The 15,370-nt window shown below is 42.6% G+C and overlaps 2 protein-coding genes and 1 long non-coding RNA gene across 3 annotated transcripts in view; 2 read left to right on the forward strand and 1 right to left on the reverse strand.

Moving 5' to 3' along the window:
• The window catches only part of csnk1da (casein kinase 1, delta a), a 12,622-nt gene extending 3,646 nt beyond the window's left edge, over window positions 1-8,976 (forward strand). Inside the window, exons 2-9 of the mRNA XM_024272694.2 lie at window positions 4,135-4,245; window positions 5,145-5,293; window positions 5,404-5,632; window positions 5,711-5,881; window positions 5,992-6,140; window positions 6,459-6,627; window positions 7,747-7,859; window positions 7,961-8,976. Of these exons, the coding sequence (XP_024128462.1) occupies window positions 4,135-4,245; window positions 5,145-5,293; window positions 5,404-5,632; window positions 5,711-5,881; window positions 5,992-6,140; window positions 6,459-6,627; window positions 7,747-7,859; window positions 7,961-8,011 (1,142 nt within the window). The 3' untranslated portion in view covers window positions 8,012-8,976. The remainder of the gene's footprint in view (window positions 1-4,134; window positions 4,246-5,144; window positions 5,294-5,403; window positions 5,633-5,710; window positions 5,882-5,991; window positions 6,141-6,458; window positions 6,628-7,746; window positions 7,860-7,960) is intronic.
• Window positions 2,376-4,140, reverse strand: LOC112146720. The gene is made up of 2 exons (XR_002919308.2): window positions 3,952-4,140; window positions 2,376-2,555 (listed from the first exon to the last, which is right to left on the reverse strand). It is a non-coding gene; the product is annotated as an uncharacterized LOC112146720 (long non-coding RNA).
• Window positions 8,977-13,338: 4,362 nt separating the features above from the next.
• The window catches only part of si:ch211-234h8.7 (uncharacterized protein LOC561627 homolog), a 15,704-nt gene continuing 13,672 nt past the window's right edge, over window positions 13,339-15,370 (forward strand). Inside the window, exon 1 of the mRNA XM_024272693.2 lies at window positions 13,339-13,406. The gene's annotated coding sequence lies outside the window, so the exon portion shown is untranslated. The remainder of the gene's footprint in view (window positions 13,407-15,370) is intronic.

Consider the following 15,370-nt stretch of genomic DNA (forward strand, 5'->3'; position numbering starts at 1 on the left):
ACCACTGCGCATGTGTGACAAAGACAAAGGCAGACCCGGCATTAGAACGCGCGAACAGTAGTTTTAAGATGAAAACAAGGAAAAAAACCAAACAAAAAACGACACTTCGACGACCAAATTATTCGTCGACTATTTTAATAGTCGATTAGTCGTCGATTAGTCGAATAATCGTGGCAGCCCTACACAGAACAAGACGTGATTGTTAGCTTTGTACCATAGCTAGAATATTTTTGAATTGTTTCATAATATGTAAATAAGTGCTGTGTAGAGAGGAGGACTGTTATCTCCTGACACTACACACCTTTAGACCATTTTTCTGCCAACAACCAAATATTGATTCTGTTTCACTGTAAATCATTGGCGTCCAGTGTGCTGCTTGTTGTCCAGATATCCCTGTCCTATATTTTTTCTGAATATCTGGAATAAATCTATCAATAAGTCCACAATAATGGAAAAGAAGCAGGACAGCTGTCTAAGAACATTAATTTACCAAGAGAAAGAATAGCTGTCTCAATGATGTTCTTGCCAAACTAAAAGAAGTTCCTGAAAAGTCATCCTGGTTACACATTATTGGTTTATAGGACATAAAAAGTATTTATCTTTATACAAGCTTTAAAAATGTGATATCTAAAGTATATGCGATTATTGCCTTGTATCTTCTCAGACTTCGTTTTTTTTATCTCTTAAGTCAAGGGTGTCAAACTCAGTCGCACAAGGGGCCTGAATCCAAAACACACCTTAGCTCGCAGGCCGAACAGAATAAACAATTATTGAACACACTTAAACTACGTTTTTAGAACTTTAAAACTGTAACTTTTTAACATAATTTTGGACCAGATAAATGGCATTACCTGGGATAATGCTAGTGTGAATGCTATAAGCAGAATTAGGCCGCTAAAGATGCCAGTGCTGAGAGCTGAAGATGCTGAAATTGATGTCTAAAAACACTGAAGCTGATGGCTGAAACACTGAAGCTGATGGTTGAAAACGCTGAAGCCGATAGCAGCTAAAATATTAGCTAAATGCCAAACTAGCCTAAAAAATTAAAAATCAGGTTTGCCAAAACAGCTAGCATGTAGCTGAAAAACAGCTAAACCTCAAAATAGCCTAAAATCTGAAAAAAGCTTAAATTAGCCAAAACAGCTAGTGTGTACATATTAGCCTAACTCCAAACAGCCTGAAAAAACTTAGAAAATGCCTAAATAGTCTAAAAAGCTAGCAGAAACCATAACTTCATTACATAATTATGAATAATAAAAAGACAGGAATATTATTCCAGAATAAATCCATTTAAACCTTCAATAACTTTCAATATTTTACTCTCTATAAAAACATATTTTTTCAAAATTATACAAGTTAGAGAAATGCAAGATAACATTGGGCCATTAATTACAATAAAATAAAATGATGGGCCGGATAGAATTACCTGGAGGGCCATGTCCGGCCCCCAGGCCTTGACTTTGACATACTTGTTTTAAGTGAAATATCTTTAACACGAGTGTTACAATTTAACACTTGAAAAGAGCCTGACTTATGTAATCATGTTTTGTTTGAAAAGTACAGATTAAAAGCTGTTGAGTCCTCTAACAATGAAGTCTTTCTGACACAACTGTAAACTTGTGTTTTATAACATCAACCTGCAGCCAGCGTTTGTAACCTGTCTGACGGGAGCCTGTCCAACAGATACTTGCTCCGTGGTATGCTGGTAACATGAGAATGTACTGCAGGGAGTGGTTTGTTTAACACCGAAGCACAGCGCTAACGGCCGACGGGCTCGGCACAGCCACTGACTCACTTATCATGATCACTGGTGACGGTTTACTGCTGTTTCTGTGGTCATGCTGACGTCACCATGACGACGGGCGCTGTACTTCATCAGGGTGGTCACTTTCCTTTACACTTTGGTTTTTAACAAAGCCGAAGGGGGGAGGGTCTCTGAAGGCCTTGTTTAGTGTGCCCGCCTTTGTCCTCGTAAGCGATGGTCTCCAGAGTGTCAGGGTCTCCTGCGATGCTCACACTTCCCCCATATTTACAGTTTTTGGGAAGAACACGCTGTAGACGTTCCTGTTGGTCACATCTTATCTGCAGCTCCATGTTTTAGTCTTGATCTAATCAAGAATTGACTTTGATTGTCCTCTGTCGTCATAGTTAAGAAAAAATCTGCCCCTCATTGAATACGAGCTGTTTGTCATGATGTGTTTTGGAAAAATAAGGACTTCACGGTTTTGTTACAAATGCATTTAAACTAAAAAGAGAAGTTAAAGATAAACAGGAGTTTGGTTTAATCTGTAAAATATATTGTGTAAAAGGAATACATTTTTTTCTGGACTTCATGTTAGTTCTCACCAAGATAAAAAATCAGATTACTGAGCTCATTGCGCTTGTAGGTTTGCTTTATTGACATGTTTATGTGAGTTTCTTGGACCTCAGTGAAGGCGGCGGTCCTCCAGCGTCTGTGGACGTCTGAATCCACAGTGTTTGTGCTGGGTCTCAGGCCGTCAGCTCTGCTGCTCATGCATTGTAGAGATCTGCCTGAACATGTTTGGCCCACAGCTCTGTGCAGAATGAAAACACGCCATGATCAGACTGTTGCACCACACTAACTGCACACCATCTGAACAGGAGGAGGGGCTACATTCCCCAGAAAAATCTGTTCAGACAAATTCTTGTGACGCACAAACCCAATCGCAGTCATTTAGACACTTTATGGAGAATATTTCCACCCTAGTGTGAGAAGAACTAACAGATAAAAAGTAAAACTTCAGCTGCATTACTTTGTTGAGTGTTTTTTACTATATAACGTAAATCACAGAGGAATCATTTTAGATTTTACCACTGAAATTTACATTTAACTTCTCCAAACTGTTCATTTTATGAAAGAACTTCAGTAGATTTAGTTTCTCATAGACTTTCTAATTAGGTTTTTGTATGGTAAGAAAATAAACATATAAGAGGTTTGTAATCCTATGTTGATGTGGACCATTGCTTCCTAAGGATGTGATGAACATCAGAACGCCCTTCCCCGCCGTTTGGTTGGTCGTGTTGGGAGCTGTAGAGCCCACCCTGCTGAGTGCGAGCTGCCAGATGACATGCAGAGACAGCAGTGATGCTCCACCACTGCTGTTGTGTGAGGCTGCATGTCCGTGCATGTGAGCCAGAAATGGGATTATGTAACCTGGTGTCCAGTTGCTGAGCAGGGAACCGGATCCCATGACCTTATTTAGATGAAAACGCTGCCCAAACCCTGAAACCGCTTTCAGAATTCTCTGTTCAGTAAAGGAGGAAATGCGCTGTCATGAAGTCTGAAAAACAGCTGCTGTCTTTGTTTTGAACGTTTACTGCCACTTCTCTTTTATAGCTGCAACTTTTTGCTAAACTTTTCTTCTTGTGTAACATGCACAGATGTTTAACTCTAAAAATAAAGAGGATTAACAGAAATTCAATGCTGGAAAACATCAGCTTTTATTTGATATCTCACCATCAGAATCTTTCTGTTATTGGATAATCATGCCAGATTACACAGTCAGTTAAAATCTACTGTCCTCAGAAATAAAACAGTCAGAGTTGGTATGTGAAGTCCCTGATCAACATGAACCACATTCAGACATGTTTTGTTCTGTAAACATCACTTCACGTTTTTAAGAATTTGGAGACCATTCTGATTACACACTGATCAGCACTAGACTTCTCGGCTGTTTTTGGCAACACAGCCGGTGTTGGATCTCATCTGTTATCTAAGAAGCTCCAGGCAAATCAACACAGTTTTATTGGTGTTCCTTTTTCAGGTTTCCATATCCTGCTCTCTTGTTTTGAAGCGCCACAGCTTGCTCAACAGGTCCTCAAACAATCTGATCCAAACATTTAACATGTGAAAGTCGGAGGTCTGAGAGCTTGTTATTCTTATTATGCACGACTTGTTGCCCTCCCCAAAGTTGTGTTGTAAAGTCTTACCTAAAGCTTTTGGATGTTTTCATATTTTTCTTTCTTCAGCTCTGCTTATCTGAGAAGTTCGTTTGTAATTGTAGCTTAAATAATTTAAAGTCATTTCTAATTCAGTTCCTCCGTGGCCCAACACCAGTCTGTTGTTGTCATGAAAACAGTTTCATGGAAACAGTTTCCGTTTCTGTGTTTCAGGCACGGACATCTCAGTCGGAGAAGAAGTCGCCATAAAACTGGAATGTGTCAAAACCAAACACCCGCAGCTCCACATCGAAAGCAAAATCTACAAGATGATGCAGGGAGGAGGTACTGTCAGGGGTGTCTCACACAATCACACAAACACACAAACACTGTGGGGAATGTTTTTTTCTGGAACCATCAGAATACGCAAACACCTCCGACTGTTTTTCAGTTTGTTCTGGGTGTGGAAAACAAAGTTCATCACTAAAATGTTTAGATCAAGTGATGGAAAATAGTCAGAATCCATTTATGTTTACACAAGGGCTGCCACGATTAGACGGCTAATTGACGACCAATCGACCATTAAAATAGTCGATGCCTAATTTAGTCGTTACATTATGTTATATGGAGTCAGAGTGTAGTAAAATTGAAAGTTATGACATTCTGCTAGCTTTTTGGACTATTTTAGCATTTATTAAGGTGTTTTAGGCTATTTAGGAGTTTAGCTAAAATTTCAGCTGCACGCTAGCTGTTTTGTTTAATTTAGGCTTTTTTGTTTTTTTAGGCTATTTTAGAGTTTAGCTAATATTTTAGCTACATGCTAGCTGTTTTTTCTAATGTAGACTTTTTTTCAGTTTTTAGGCTAATTTGGCATTTAACTAATATTTTAGCTAGCTATCATCTTCAGCATTTTCAGCTATTAACTATCAGCTTCACTATCTTCAGGGGCAAGATTCAGTTTACAGCATTCACACTAGCATTATCGCAGGTAATGCTGTATAATGCTTGTTTTTAGTTAGTTTAAAGCTAATGATGGTTTAGATGTGTGCTTTACATCCACTTTGTGCATGACCTTATTAGTCGACTAATCGGAAAAAATAATCTGTGATTAGTCGACTATTAAAATAATTGTTTGTGGCAGTGCTTGTTTAAACCTAAACCATAGTTTAAGAGAATTGTTTATATAAACAGCAAACAAAGACAATTGTAAAGGTTAATAAACGCACAAAATCTTTCTGTTTCAGTTGGGATCCCAACAATAAAGTGGTGTGGTGCTGAGGGTGACTACAACGTGATGGTGATGGAGCTTCTCGGGCCGAGTCTGGAGGATCTGTTCAACTTCTGCTCTCGCAAGTTCAGTCTGAAGACGGTCCTTCTGCTGGCAGACCAGATGGTGAGGAGAAAAGTGATCATCTGAGCTGCTCTGCAGCAAAGGAAGTCTGGGCAGAATGATTCCTGCTGAATCTGCCGTGTTCCAACGTTAGTCCTTCATTTGGTCTCCAGATCAGCCGCATCGAGTACATCCACTCCAAGAACTTCATCCACAGAGATGTCAAACCAGACAACTTCCTGATGGGTCTGGGCAAGAAGGGAAACCTGGTCTACATCATCGACTTCGGTCTGGCTAAGAAGTATCGTGATGCGCGCACACACCAGCACATCCCATACCGCGAGAACAAGAACCTGACTGGCACTGCCCGCTACGCCTCCATAAACACACATCTGGGAATCGGTAAGAACAGTTCAGGTGGAGAAGGTGCAAAGCCTTAGATCTGCAGACTCTAATGTTCCATGGTCCTATGGTTTCCAGAACAGTCCAGGCGAGACGATCTGGAGTCTCTGGGATACGTTCTCATGTACTTCAACCTGGGTTCTCTCCCCTGGCAAGGGCTGAAAGCCGCAACCAAGAGGCAAAAGTACGAGCGCATCAGTGAGAAGAAGATGTCCACACCTATTGAGGTTCTCTGCAAAGGCTACCCATGTAGGTCAAAGAAAGCTCCACCCTACGCCCCTCCTGAAGGAGCTCGGCAGCGTTTGAGCCTCTCTATCTGTTCTGCTCTGATTCTCACCTCTGTTTTCTTCCCTCTGAAGCCGAGTTTGCCACATACCTGAACTTCTGCCGCTCTCTGCGGTTCGACGATAAACCCGACTACTCGTACCTGCGGCAGCTCTTCAGGAACCTTTTCCACAGACAAGGCTTCTCCTACGACTACGTTTTCGACTGGAACATGCTCAAGTTTGTAAGTTACAGCACCAAATTAATCAGTCACATGGCTAATGTAGCTGCAGATGGGTTAGCACTTCGCCTTCCAACCCTTTTGGGTTTTTCTAATGGCATTGTTTGCAAAGAGAGAAAGCATTCAGTAAGACAGAAATGTTTGCTAGTTGAATCCAATTCTGAGTGACTTGGTTTTATTCTTTGGGTTTGATAATCGTCCGATTGAAATGTGTAAACACTGAATAACTCAGTCGCTGTTCTCGTGGCCTTACAGAATGTTGTTTATGCTGTTCATGTTTGGTGCTGTCATTGACACAAAGATGGATAACTGTCTCGTCAGGGTGCCAACAGAGCTGTGGAGGACGCAGAGAGGGAGCGCCGGGAGCGCGAGGACAGGCTGAGGCACGGCAGGAACCCTGGAGCCAGAGGCATGGCGTCCGGCTCTGGAAGAGCCAGGGCCCCCCAGGATGCTGCAGCCCCATCCCCACTTAACCCCGCCTCTCACACAGGTCAGAGCTGTCCTCAGAAGTCTCATTTTTAGACTCCATGGGGGTTAAAGGCAGGACAGCTGCAGGTCTTTTAATGTTCTGATTCCTTTTGGTCAATTTATGGACATTTAAAACAAGAAAGTCAACTAAAAGGAGGGATTGAGTCGGTTCATGAAGACTCGCTAACATTAAAATCATGACAGGTGGTTAGAGGGTAACCAAACCCTATTTTTTGTCTATTGATCTCCATAAATGGGGCTTTAAAAGTGCTGTCTGTTGGTCATTGCCAAATTTTTGACACCATTTAAAGTAAACTTGTTTAATTCCTGAATATATAGTCAAAAAACGTCTGTGACCCCTACAGGTTGTAATGAGGTATTACAGTCTAATTTTGTGATTGGTCAACTGGTGGGGGACCCAGATGTTCATGTCGTCATGCTCTGCAGCTCCAGTATCAAAGCCCCACCCATCTTTGATTCTGTAACGGTCGCTCGTTATCCTGTTAGCTGAGAATGGAGTCAGCCTCCAACTGCCCTGTTTGGTTACCCTTTAATCTGACTAATTTTTAATCAGATTTTTACTGTCTACACCAAATCAAAAAGGCTACTTTTGTAAAGCTAAAACCAGCATGCCTCTTGTTTTGTTTTGTAGCAGCTCCTCTTGATGAGCAGGATTCTGCATCTTTCTATAATGTTCAAGATTTTTGGAACCTTTGATCAACAAATGTGCATTAATTTAAGCATCTTTAACAGACTGAGGAGAGACTGAAAGTTACAGGCATCTTTACAATGGGAGGAACAAAGCTGCTGTTCAGCATTCTGCATGTAAAGTTAGGTCCAGTGAAGGAAGTTGTTTCTGCTGTTGGAGAATCTGCCATGAAGTAACGGCTGCAGAGCTTCTCAGTCTGAGCTCTGAAAGCTGCTGCTTTGCCAAAATAGTCCATAAATCTAGCAGAATGCTATTATAACTTTACAACACTCTGACTCCATATAATATAAAGTAACGACTAATCGTCTATTAAATTAGTCGTCGACTATTTTAATAGACGATTAGTCGACTAATCGTGGTAGCCCTAATGTGCGGTTCACCTCAGACTTTCAGCCTCTGTTTCATCAGGATTGTGTGCTGCTGCTCTTTTAGGCATGGAGAAAGAGAGGAAGGTGAGCATGCGTCTTCATCGTGGAGCCCCGGTCAACATTTCCTCCTCAGACCTGACGGGACGCCAGGACACATCTCGCATGTCCACCTCACAGGTGAGGAGTCTCACCCTGACCTGACTGAACATTTTCCTTCACTTGCTAACATGCGACGGTTTCAGTAAAGCTTTGATCCTCTCACCGCGTCTGTCTCCCAGGCTCTGTCCCGGGTCACACCCAGCGGGCTCCAGTCTGCGGCTCCTCGGTGAAACCCCCCTGTGTCCACCTGTCCACCACGGAGGCCTCGACTTGCACCGCCTGCAGCACACACACTCGCTCACACACACACACACCTCCACATGGACTGCCAGAAGCCTCACGTGACTCAGAGGACTGCCAACCAGAGCACAAGAGCCTGGCTGTGCTTCTGTTCACTCATGGAAAAAAGACGCACAGTCAGGATGTTGTATATGTGTGTGGGTGTGTGGGAAACAAAGGGATGGGCAGGTGGAGCAGTTTGGTTGCCTTAACTACCATCTTGACAAAGTAGCAGCCACAAAAACTCTTCTTCCTGTCTTGTGGAAGATGTGGAAACGCCCCTCCTCCTCCTCCCCCTTCTGGTGATGAAGCCATGGATTCATCTTTCTCTGGCAACCTCCTTTATGGTTTAACTTATGTTTCTGTTCAGCATTAAATCTTCTCCTGAAGCAGCTGGTCATCCTCGTGACAGCCCGAGTGTTGGACGTGTTTTTGATTTCCTTCAGGTGGAAAGGGCGTGGAGAGACCTCGCATGCCCACAAAGTGACTCTTTGTCTTAATTTCTGAGTTGTGACGTTGCTGTGGATGCGATGGATGAGAGCAGCGTGCTCAGGAGCGCAGGTTGTGAAGCCACATCGCGTTCAGGTCAGAAAACTGTGAATAAGGCAGTGCAGAGCGGCTGGTGTTTTAGAGCCGTGCGTGTTTGTGTGTATTTATGTGCTTCTGTCTCAGAGTGTCACACTCTGGAAGGGGTGAGGGATCCGGGTGATCAGGTTTTTATTTGACATTTTGACTTTTTTCTTTCTTTTTTTGTACCTCAGCCCGTATGGCGTCTCCATCTGCTTCCTTTGGTGTCAGACTGGTTCTCCTCTTCAGCCAATCATCAACCCAAGTTCATTTTTGAGAATCTGTCATTGCTGCCGTTTGAAGGCCGTTCACATGAACACTTCTGCACCCGAGTCACCATGTGTTTATTGTTTTAATAAGGTAGATTTTTACTGAACCCAAACTTTAATGACTGTTATCCACCTGCTCCCCTCAGTCTTCAGTCTCCTGCTGAGACTGAGATTTGGGTTCATTCTCTGAAGGACAGGACCCCTGGAGTCCTGACCCGAGGTCCTGCTGTCCTGAAGAGGAATTCAGATAAATGGTGGTGTGAGATGATCAGGTGGTGCCTCGTGCATCTCTGTGGGAGTTTGACCCCAAAGGAAGCAGTTCTGAGCTTTCCCAGCTGTTGACTGAGTGTAGACGCAGACAGAGCCCTCCGGGCCCGATCTCGGGATCGGATCAGAACCGTCAGGTTTTAGAGATGTCTTCATGTGATGAAGTGGTTGGTTTGTGTAGCTGAGGGGGTTGTAGTTTTGTTGTTGTGTGTAGGATGCATCGCCTGCTCCGTGCCACGTCCTCAGCAGCTGCTGCAGGACTCCGACGTGTAGAGGGGGCGGGGACGCCTCATTCCAGTAGACTTCATACTGAGGCTGTTTTTGTTTCTGTAGTTTTCCTGAATATATTTCACCTTTGAAAAAACAATGTGATGGATAGACTTGTATGTCTCACTGATGTTGGATGCGAGAACACTTTCTTGGACGAGTCCTTGACTCTGTCACCTCCTGCTCGATGATGCTTCGACCTGCAGAGGGAACGCTGCATCTTCAGCTGTGGATTCACGGGGAATCTCTTTTCACTCCCATCTTAAGACTCTTGCTCCTCATTTGTAATGCCACTGTATTTGTGCTTTTTTAATTGTGTAAATAAATTAATAAGTACTTGTACGTTTGTATTTTCTTGTCTGTAACTGTAGTTTCAGATTCATTTTGATCTCCACACCTCCAACACTGAGAACAGCTGTACAGACACAAACAAGGTTACCATGGTAACCTCCTAAAAACCACTGCCCCTGCATTAAAAGAATGACCATGACAGGAGAAGTTTGGAACCTTTTGAACTTCAAGTTGTTACCATGTCAACATAGTGTTTCTACAAAAGCCTTCCGAAAGGAAGATGTGGAGCAGTAGCCCTCAGATGGAGGAGCACGGGTCACTTCCTGTTCCCATGGTCCTGATACCGGCAGGGAAGGCGAGGATCTGTGGAGCCAGCACCCTGAGCGGGTTCTGTTTGATCAACTCTGTTTTCATTTAAATCCAACTTGGTTACAAATCTACACTTTTTGGGGGATCAAAGGCGCTTTAGGTTAAAATCCAGATTCTTTAGTTTCCATATTTTCAGCACATCAGTGAACTGACATTCAGAGAAGTATCTACTCAAAGTGAATAACGACAAGAGGTTGGGGGTGTTGACAGGAACAGAAGAGGGCGTGGCCTTCACACCTGATGTAAAGATGGTTCCTGTGTTAGTTGTTAAAGGGCAACCTAACCCTAAATCAACTTTATTTTTGGCTGCTGACCTCTATAAACGGGACTTTAAAAGTGCTGTCTGTTGAGACATTTTTGACAAATTAAAATAAACTTGCTTAATTCTTAGTCAAAAACCGTCTGTGTGCTGCCCCCTACAGGTTTAAACAAGGGATTACATATGAATTTTGTGATTGGTCAAGTTTCAGAATTCTTACTTCATAATCTGCAGCTCCAGTAATGATAACAGTCCTGATCTCCAGCTCCGCCCCTCTCACTGGATTTTCACATTTCAGCTGTGGGTGGAGTCAGCCTCCAACTTCCCTGTTTGGGTACCCTTTAAATTACAGACTAAACGGGACATAAAAGCATGTTTGATGACAAAATTTGGAAAACCTACAAATATATCAGAAAATCTCCCTCATTGAGCGTGTTCTCTGGCAGGGGTTGGTCCTCTGTTACATGAACTCACTTCTCACTGAACTTGTTTTGATGTTTTCCACCAAACAGGAAGTGGAAAAAAACAAGCTTCCTCTTCTGCACTGTCTGACAACAAAGACCTAAAAACAGAAGTTAGTATACAGAGCAGGCGATTACAGAAGCTTGTAATGTGATGTTAACATAGGATCGGACCGGTCTCTTTCTAATTTTTCCATTTATGAATTCTATAGTATTCCTTTTAGGACAGTTGTGAGGCAGACTGGTTGATTTTCAATCTACAAATAGTTTAAGTTTGTGCAGTTCCATTTAAGGTATAAATTGCACTAAGATGTTATTTTTATTCCTAATTAGTCTGCTTTCTAAACATATTAAATAACTAGTCATCAACTCAATTTAACCTTTTAACACCTGAGGTGTCACCGGTGACGCTTAAACACAAAATCTTTAACATATGGTGACTTTTCTACCGTTAACACAATAATTCCAGCAGATTGTGAAGGAGAAAAGCAGCTCATGAAATGTTGAAAAGTTACAGTAAATCAAAAAACATAAACATTGGAGCTCCGCTGTTAAAAGGTTGAGCATAGCATCTGAAGTGCTTGTTAATTATTAAACATGTTTTATTATTTTGAATAACGTCTGATCTCTTAATGCAGGAGAGTCAAACTCAATCACACAAGGGGCCAAAATCCAAAACACACCTTAGGTCGAACAGGATCAACATTTATTAAACACTCTAAAACTACATTTTTAAAACTTTAAAACAGTAACTTTTCAACATAATTATGAACTAGATATATAACATTACTTGTGATGCTATTAGTGTTAATGCTGTAAGCTGAATTTGGCTGCTGAAGATGCTGAAATTGATAGCTAAAAATGATGAAGCTGATAGCCAGCTAAAATATTAGCTAAATGCCAAATTAGGCAAAAAAAAAGAACTTAGGTAAGTCAAAACAGCTAGCATGTAGCTGAAAAAATAGCTAAACTCCAAACAGCCTAAAAAAGTTTTTAAAAAGCCCAAATTAGTCAAAACATCTAGTACTTGGCTTAAGCTAAACTCAAAAATGCCTTAAAAATCGTATTAAATGCATTAAAGGCCTTCTGCAGTTTCTGCTTAGCATGATTTAATTAGAAATAAAAACACATTCAGGGAAAGAGTCATTAAAACATTAAATGATAAATGGCAGTAGAAGTATTACTACACTTGTAACAGTAGAGCTCCACAAACTGTGATTGGCTGCATCTTAAAAGCTGAATAAAAGTGCAAAATAAAAACTAATGTGAATACATAACGATAAGAATGAGGGGAGGATGCTCAACAGACGATCACATTCATGGACCAGAACTTGATCAACCTGTTGCGATGGTTTGACCACAGGGGGGCGCTGTGAGGCTGTCTCAGGAGCTGCTGCAGGACAGTTATACAACAGGTCATGTCCTCCTCTGGAAAAATTCTGCTTAAGAATGCATCAGCACAAAGCGTCCCCCCCTCCAGAAAACCATTGAACTGAAGGAGGGGTTTGTGTATTACCATGACGGGAGAAAAGAAGTCCTGAAGATTCAGTCTTCATGATGTCAATGTCTCATGATTAGCTTTAAGGACTGACGGGGGGGGGGCATAACCACCCTCTCCCTGGGGGAGAGGATGGGTTGATTCATGATGGGAGCAGACTTCCACCTGCGGCCTCCTCCAACATCATCTCTGGTTTTATATTGTAACCTCAGGTCTGCAGGAAATGCATGTGAGCAGTTTTTCATTATCCACACGTTATTGAGAATAAAGGACTTTAATATTTGATGATCAGCTGTGATGTCGCCTCCCTTTATTCTGTTCATGCGCTCAATAGGAGCAGGTGAGCTGGGGGTTTGAAGTAAGAAGGTCTGTAGCAGGGATTCATGTGGTTTCTTTAAAATCAGATCAACTGAAGGCTGATTTCTGGACCAAAGGGAGGATTCATACACACTCATTAGGTCTCATCCTGAACAGGATAAACATTTAGAGAACACTTTTAAACTACATTTTATATCTTATCTCATTTTATAACTACAAATACTATCAGAACTCGAAAAGAGCATAAAAAAACGTTTAAAAGGCCAAAATTAGCCAAAACACATAGCATGTAGCTGAAATATTAGCTAAATTCCAAAATAGCCTAAAAAATCTCAGTAAATGCCAAAATAATCCAAAAAGGTAGCAGAATGCACGTTTTTAAAACTTTAATTAATAATTAATAATAATTAATTATTAATAATTATGAATAATAAAAAATCAGGAATATTATTCCAGAATAAATCCTTAAACCTTAAATAACTTTAAAACATTTTCTCTCCATGAAAATATATTTTGGCAAAATTATGTTAGAAATAAGTACAAGATAACATCGTTCCAATAATAACAATTAAATAAAATGATTTGGAGGGCCGAATTCGGCCCCCGGGCCTTGACTTTGACACCTGTTTTAGATTGTTTGATTGGCCTCCTGTGGGACTGTGAGTCGGTGGGCTTTAGGACCCCGCGGCGCGCCGCCGCTCTGCAGGCAGACGCACGGAGGACAGCTCTCCGGTGCTGAGGCAGGAGTCAGGAGGCGGGAGCGGGCTCGGACATCCTCCGGTAAGACGCCTAACACTTTTTCCGCGTTTCTGTCACGACTTCCTCCGTTTCTTCTCCCGGTCACGCGAACATCCACGCGCGTTCACGTCCACAGACACTTTTTCCTTTTTTTTTGGCAGCAGGCTCAGCTTTCGTGGTGCGTCACTTCTTCTGCGCGATGACATCCCGCGTGTTATGACACACCTGCGTCCTGCAGCAGGCGCGTGGGTACAATCACGAGCCTCTTAAAGGTGTTTTTTCACATTAAAAAGTCAAAGAGACTGAACGGAAAGCTTTTATTCTGAAATTCAGCTGCTTTCTTATGATTTATTAACACTTTAAAACCAACAACATAAAAACAACAGGTTCATGTTCGGGACATTCAGTAGGGTAAATAAAGAGAGGATGTGTTCATCAGGTAGTTTTTCATAAATAGAGTCCCAGTTTCAGTGAAGTCAACTTCCTGGCTGTTTAGAGACAGCTGTGGACCGCCTCCACAGCTCTGCCTCCTGTAGGATCAATAAAGAAATATGATATTTGTACATAAAAACGGTTTCTTCAGTTTGCTGCTGAAGCCCCGGGGACCCCCTCCCTCCCTGTCCTCACTCAGGACATGCAGTACAGCTGTTATTGATCTCACTGATGGACATGCGTGCAGCTGCTCTGACACCAGAGAAGCAGCATCCCTCTGCAGGAGCTCAGGCTGAGCCCCGCTGGGCTGAGGAGTCTGAGCATCCTCCCAGAGCGGACCCCTGACTGCCTGTGTGTGTGTGTGGAGGGGGGGGGGGTGCTTTACAGTCTGTAACCCTACATTTCAGCTTGCTCTGGCCTACATCCCTGGTTTCCATGGAGACACACTGTGACACCTGTTGACTAATGTCATCATCATAAAGAAGCCAGCTTTCACAACCATGTTCACAGACATCTAAACACCCCGGAGAAGTTCTGAGATGGAAGTGTAAGCAGCAGGGAGGAGCAGATAAATGAGCATTCTCTGCATCCGGCCGGGTATCTCAGAGGACCAGAATCTTCTCCCGTTTCTGTCAGCCTGGAATGACCGTGTTACCCGGAGATGGCGGATCGCTGCCTGAACCCGCGGAGCATTTATGCCGGTCTTTCTGCTTCCTCCTAAGGCTGTAAATCAGTGGAGCCTCCACCCGAGTCCTCGCTGGCAGAGCAGCTTTACACCCCAGCTGGTTTTCTCAGAACACCGTGTTATAAACCGCTCATGTAGGACGGACTTGCTGCACTCGAGTCTCTGACGTGCCTCTTTCTGAGGTGTTAATATGCAGCCACTGTTTTCATCAACCAAGTGAATGCTGAGCCCCCCAGGACCATTAAATCCCCCACAGCATCATTACAGAGCACATTACAGCAGAGCAGTAAATCAAACTCCCTCTTCTAGCGTTTATGAACGCTTATTCAACTCTGACATCATGCAGACAGCCTCAGGTTGCTCATGTTTAAGGGGCAGCACAAAATCAATTCTTGCAGGGAAAACACTGAACCTTTCTGTTGGCGGCTTCTGTGTATAGCGGTCAACCTTTGATCATGGGATCAGGTTGGGTTTCCACTCTGCCCACTCTCCTCTCTTGTGTCAAAGTGTCCTTGGGCGAGACACTGAACTCACTTTGGAGGTTATCGGTTGGCGCCAGTCTTCAGCAGCGAAGTCATGATTAATGTGTAAATGTGTGTGCAGGTGAATATTCCTCAAGGAGGGTGGAAAAGCAGAAGAACAGAGGTCTTCAACCTGTACCTCCAGATCCACATGTCTCTTTTATCTCTCAATTGTGGCTCCTTAGACAAACATAAAATAAATCATGGAGACTGCTGATCCAGACATGTCGACCGTCAGAGTCAGCAGCTCCTGATAATGACTGACTAACCAAAACTACTTCAAGAAAACAAATAAACAAAGCCTGTAAACTAAGACTACCAAGATCCAAACTAAAATAACAAAACCCAGCAGAGTAAGACTGCTGAGG

Source organism: Oryzias melastigma, linkage group LG8 (assembly GCF_002922805.2).
Source record: "Oryzias melastigma strain HK-1 linkage group LG8, ASM292280v2, whole genome shotgun sequence".
NCBI classification, from domain to species: domain Eukaryota; kingdom Metazoa; phylum Chordata; class Actinopteri; order Beloniformes; family Adrianichthyidae; genus Oryzias; species Oryzias melastigma.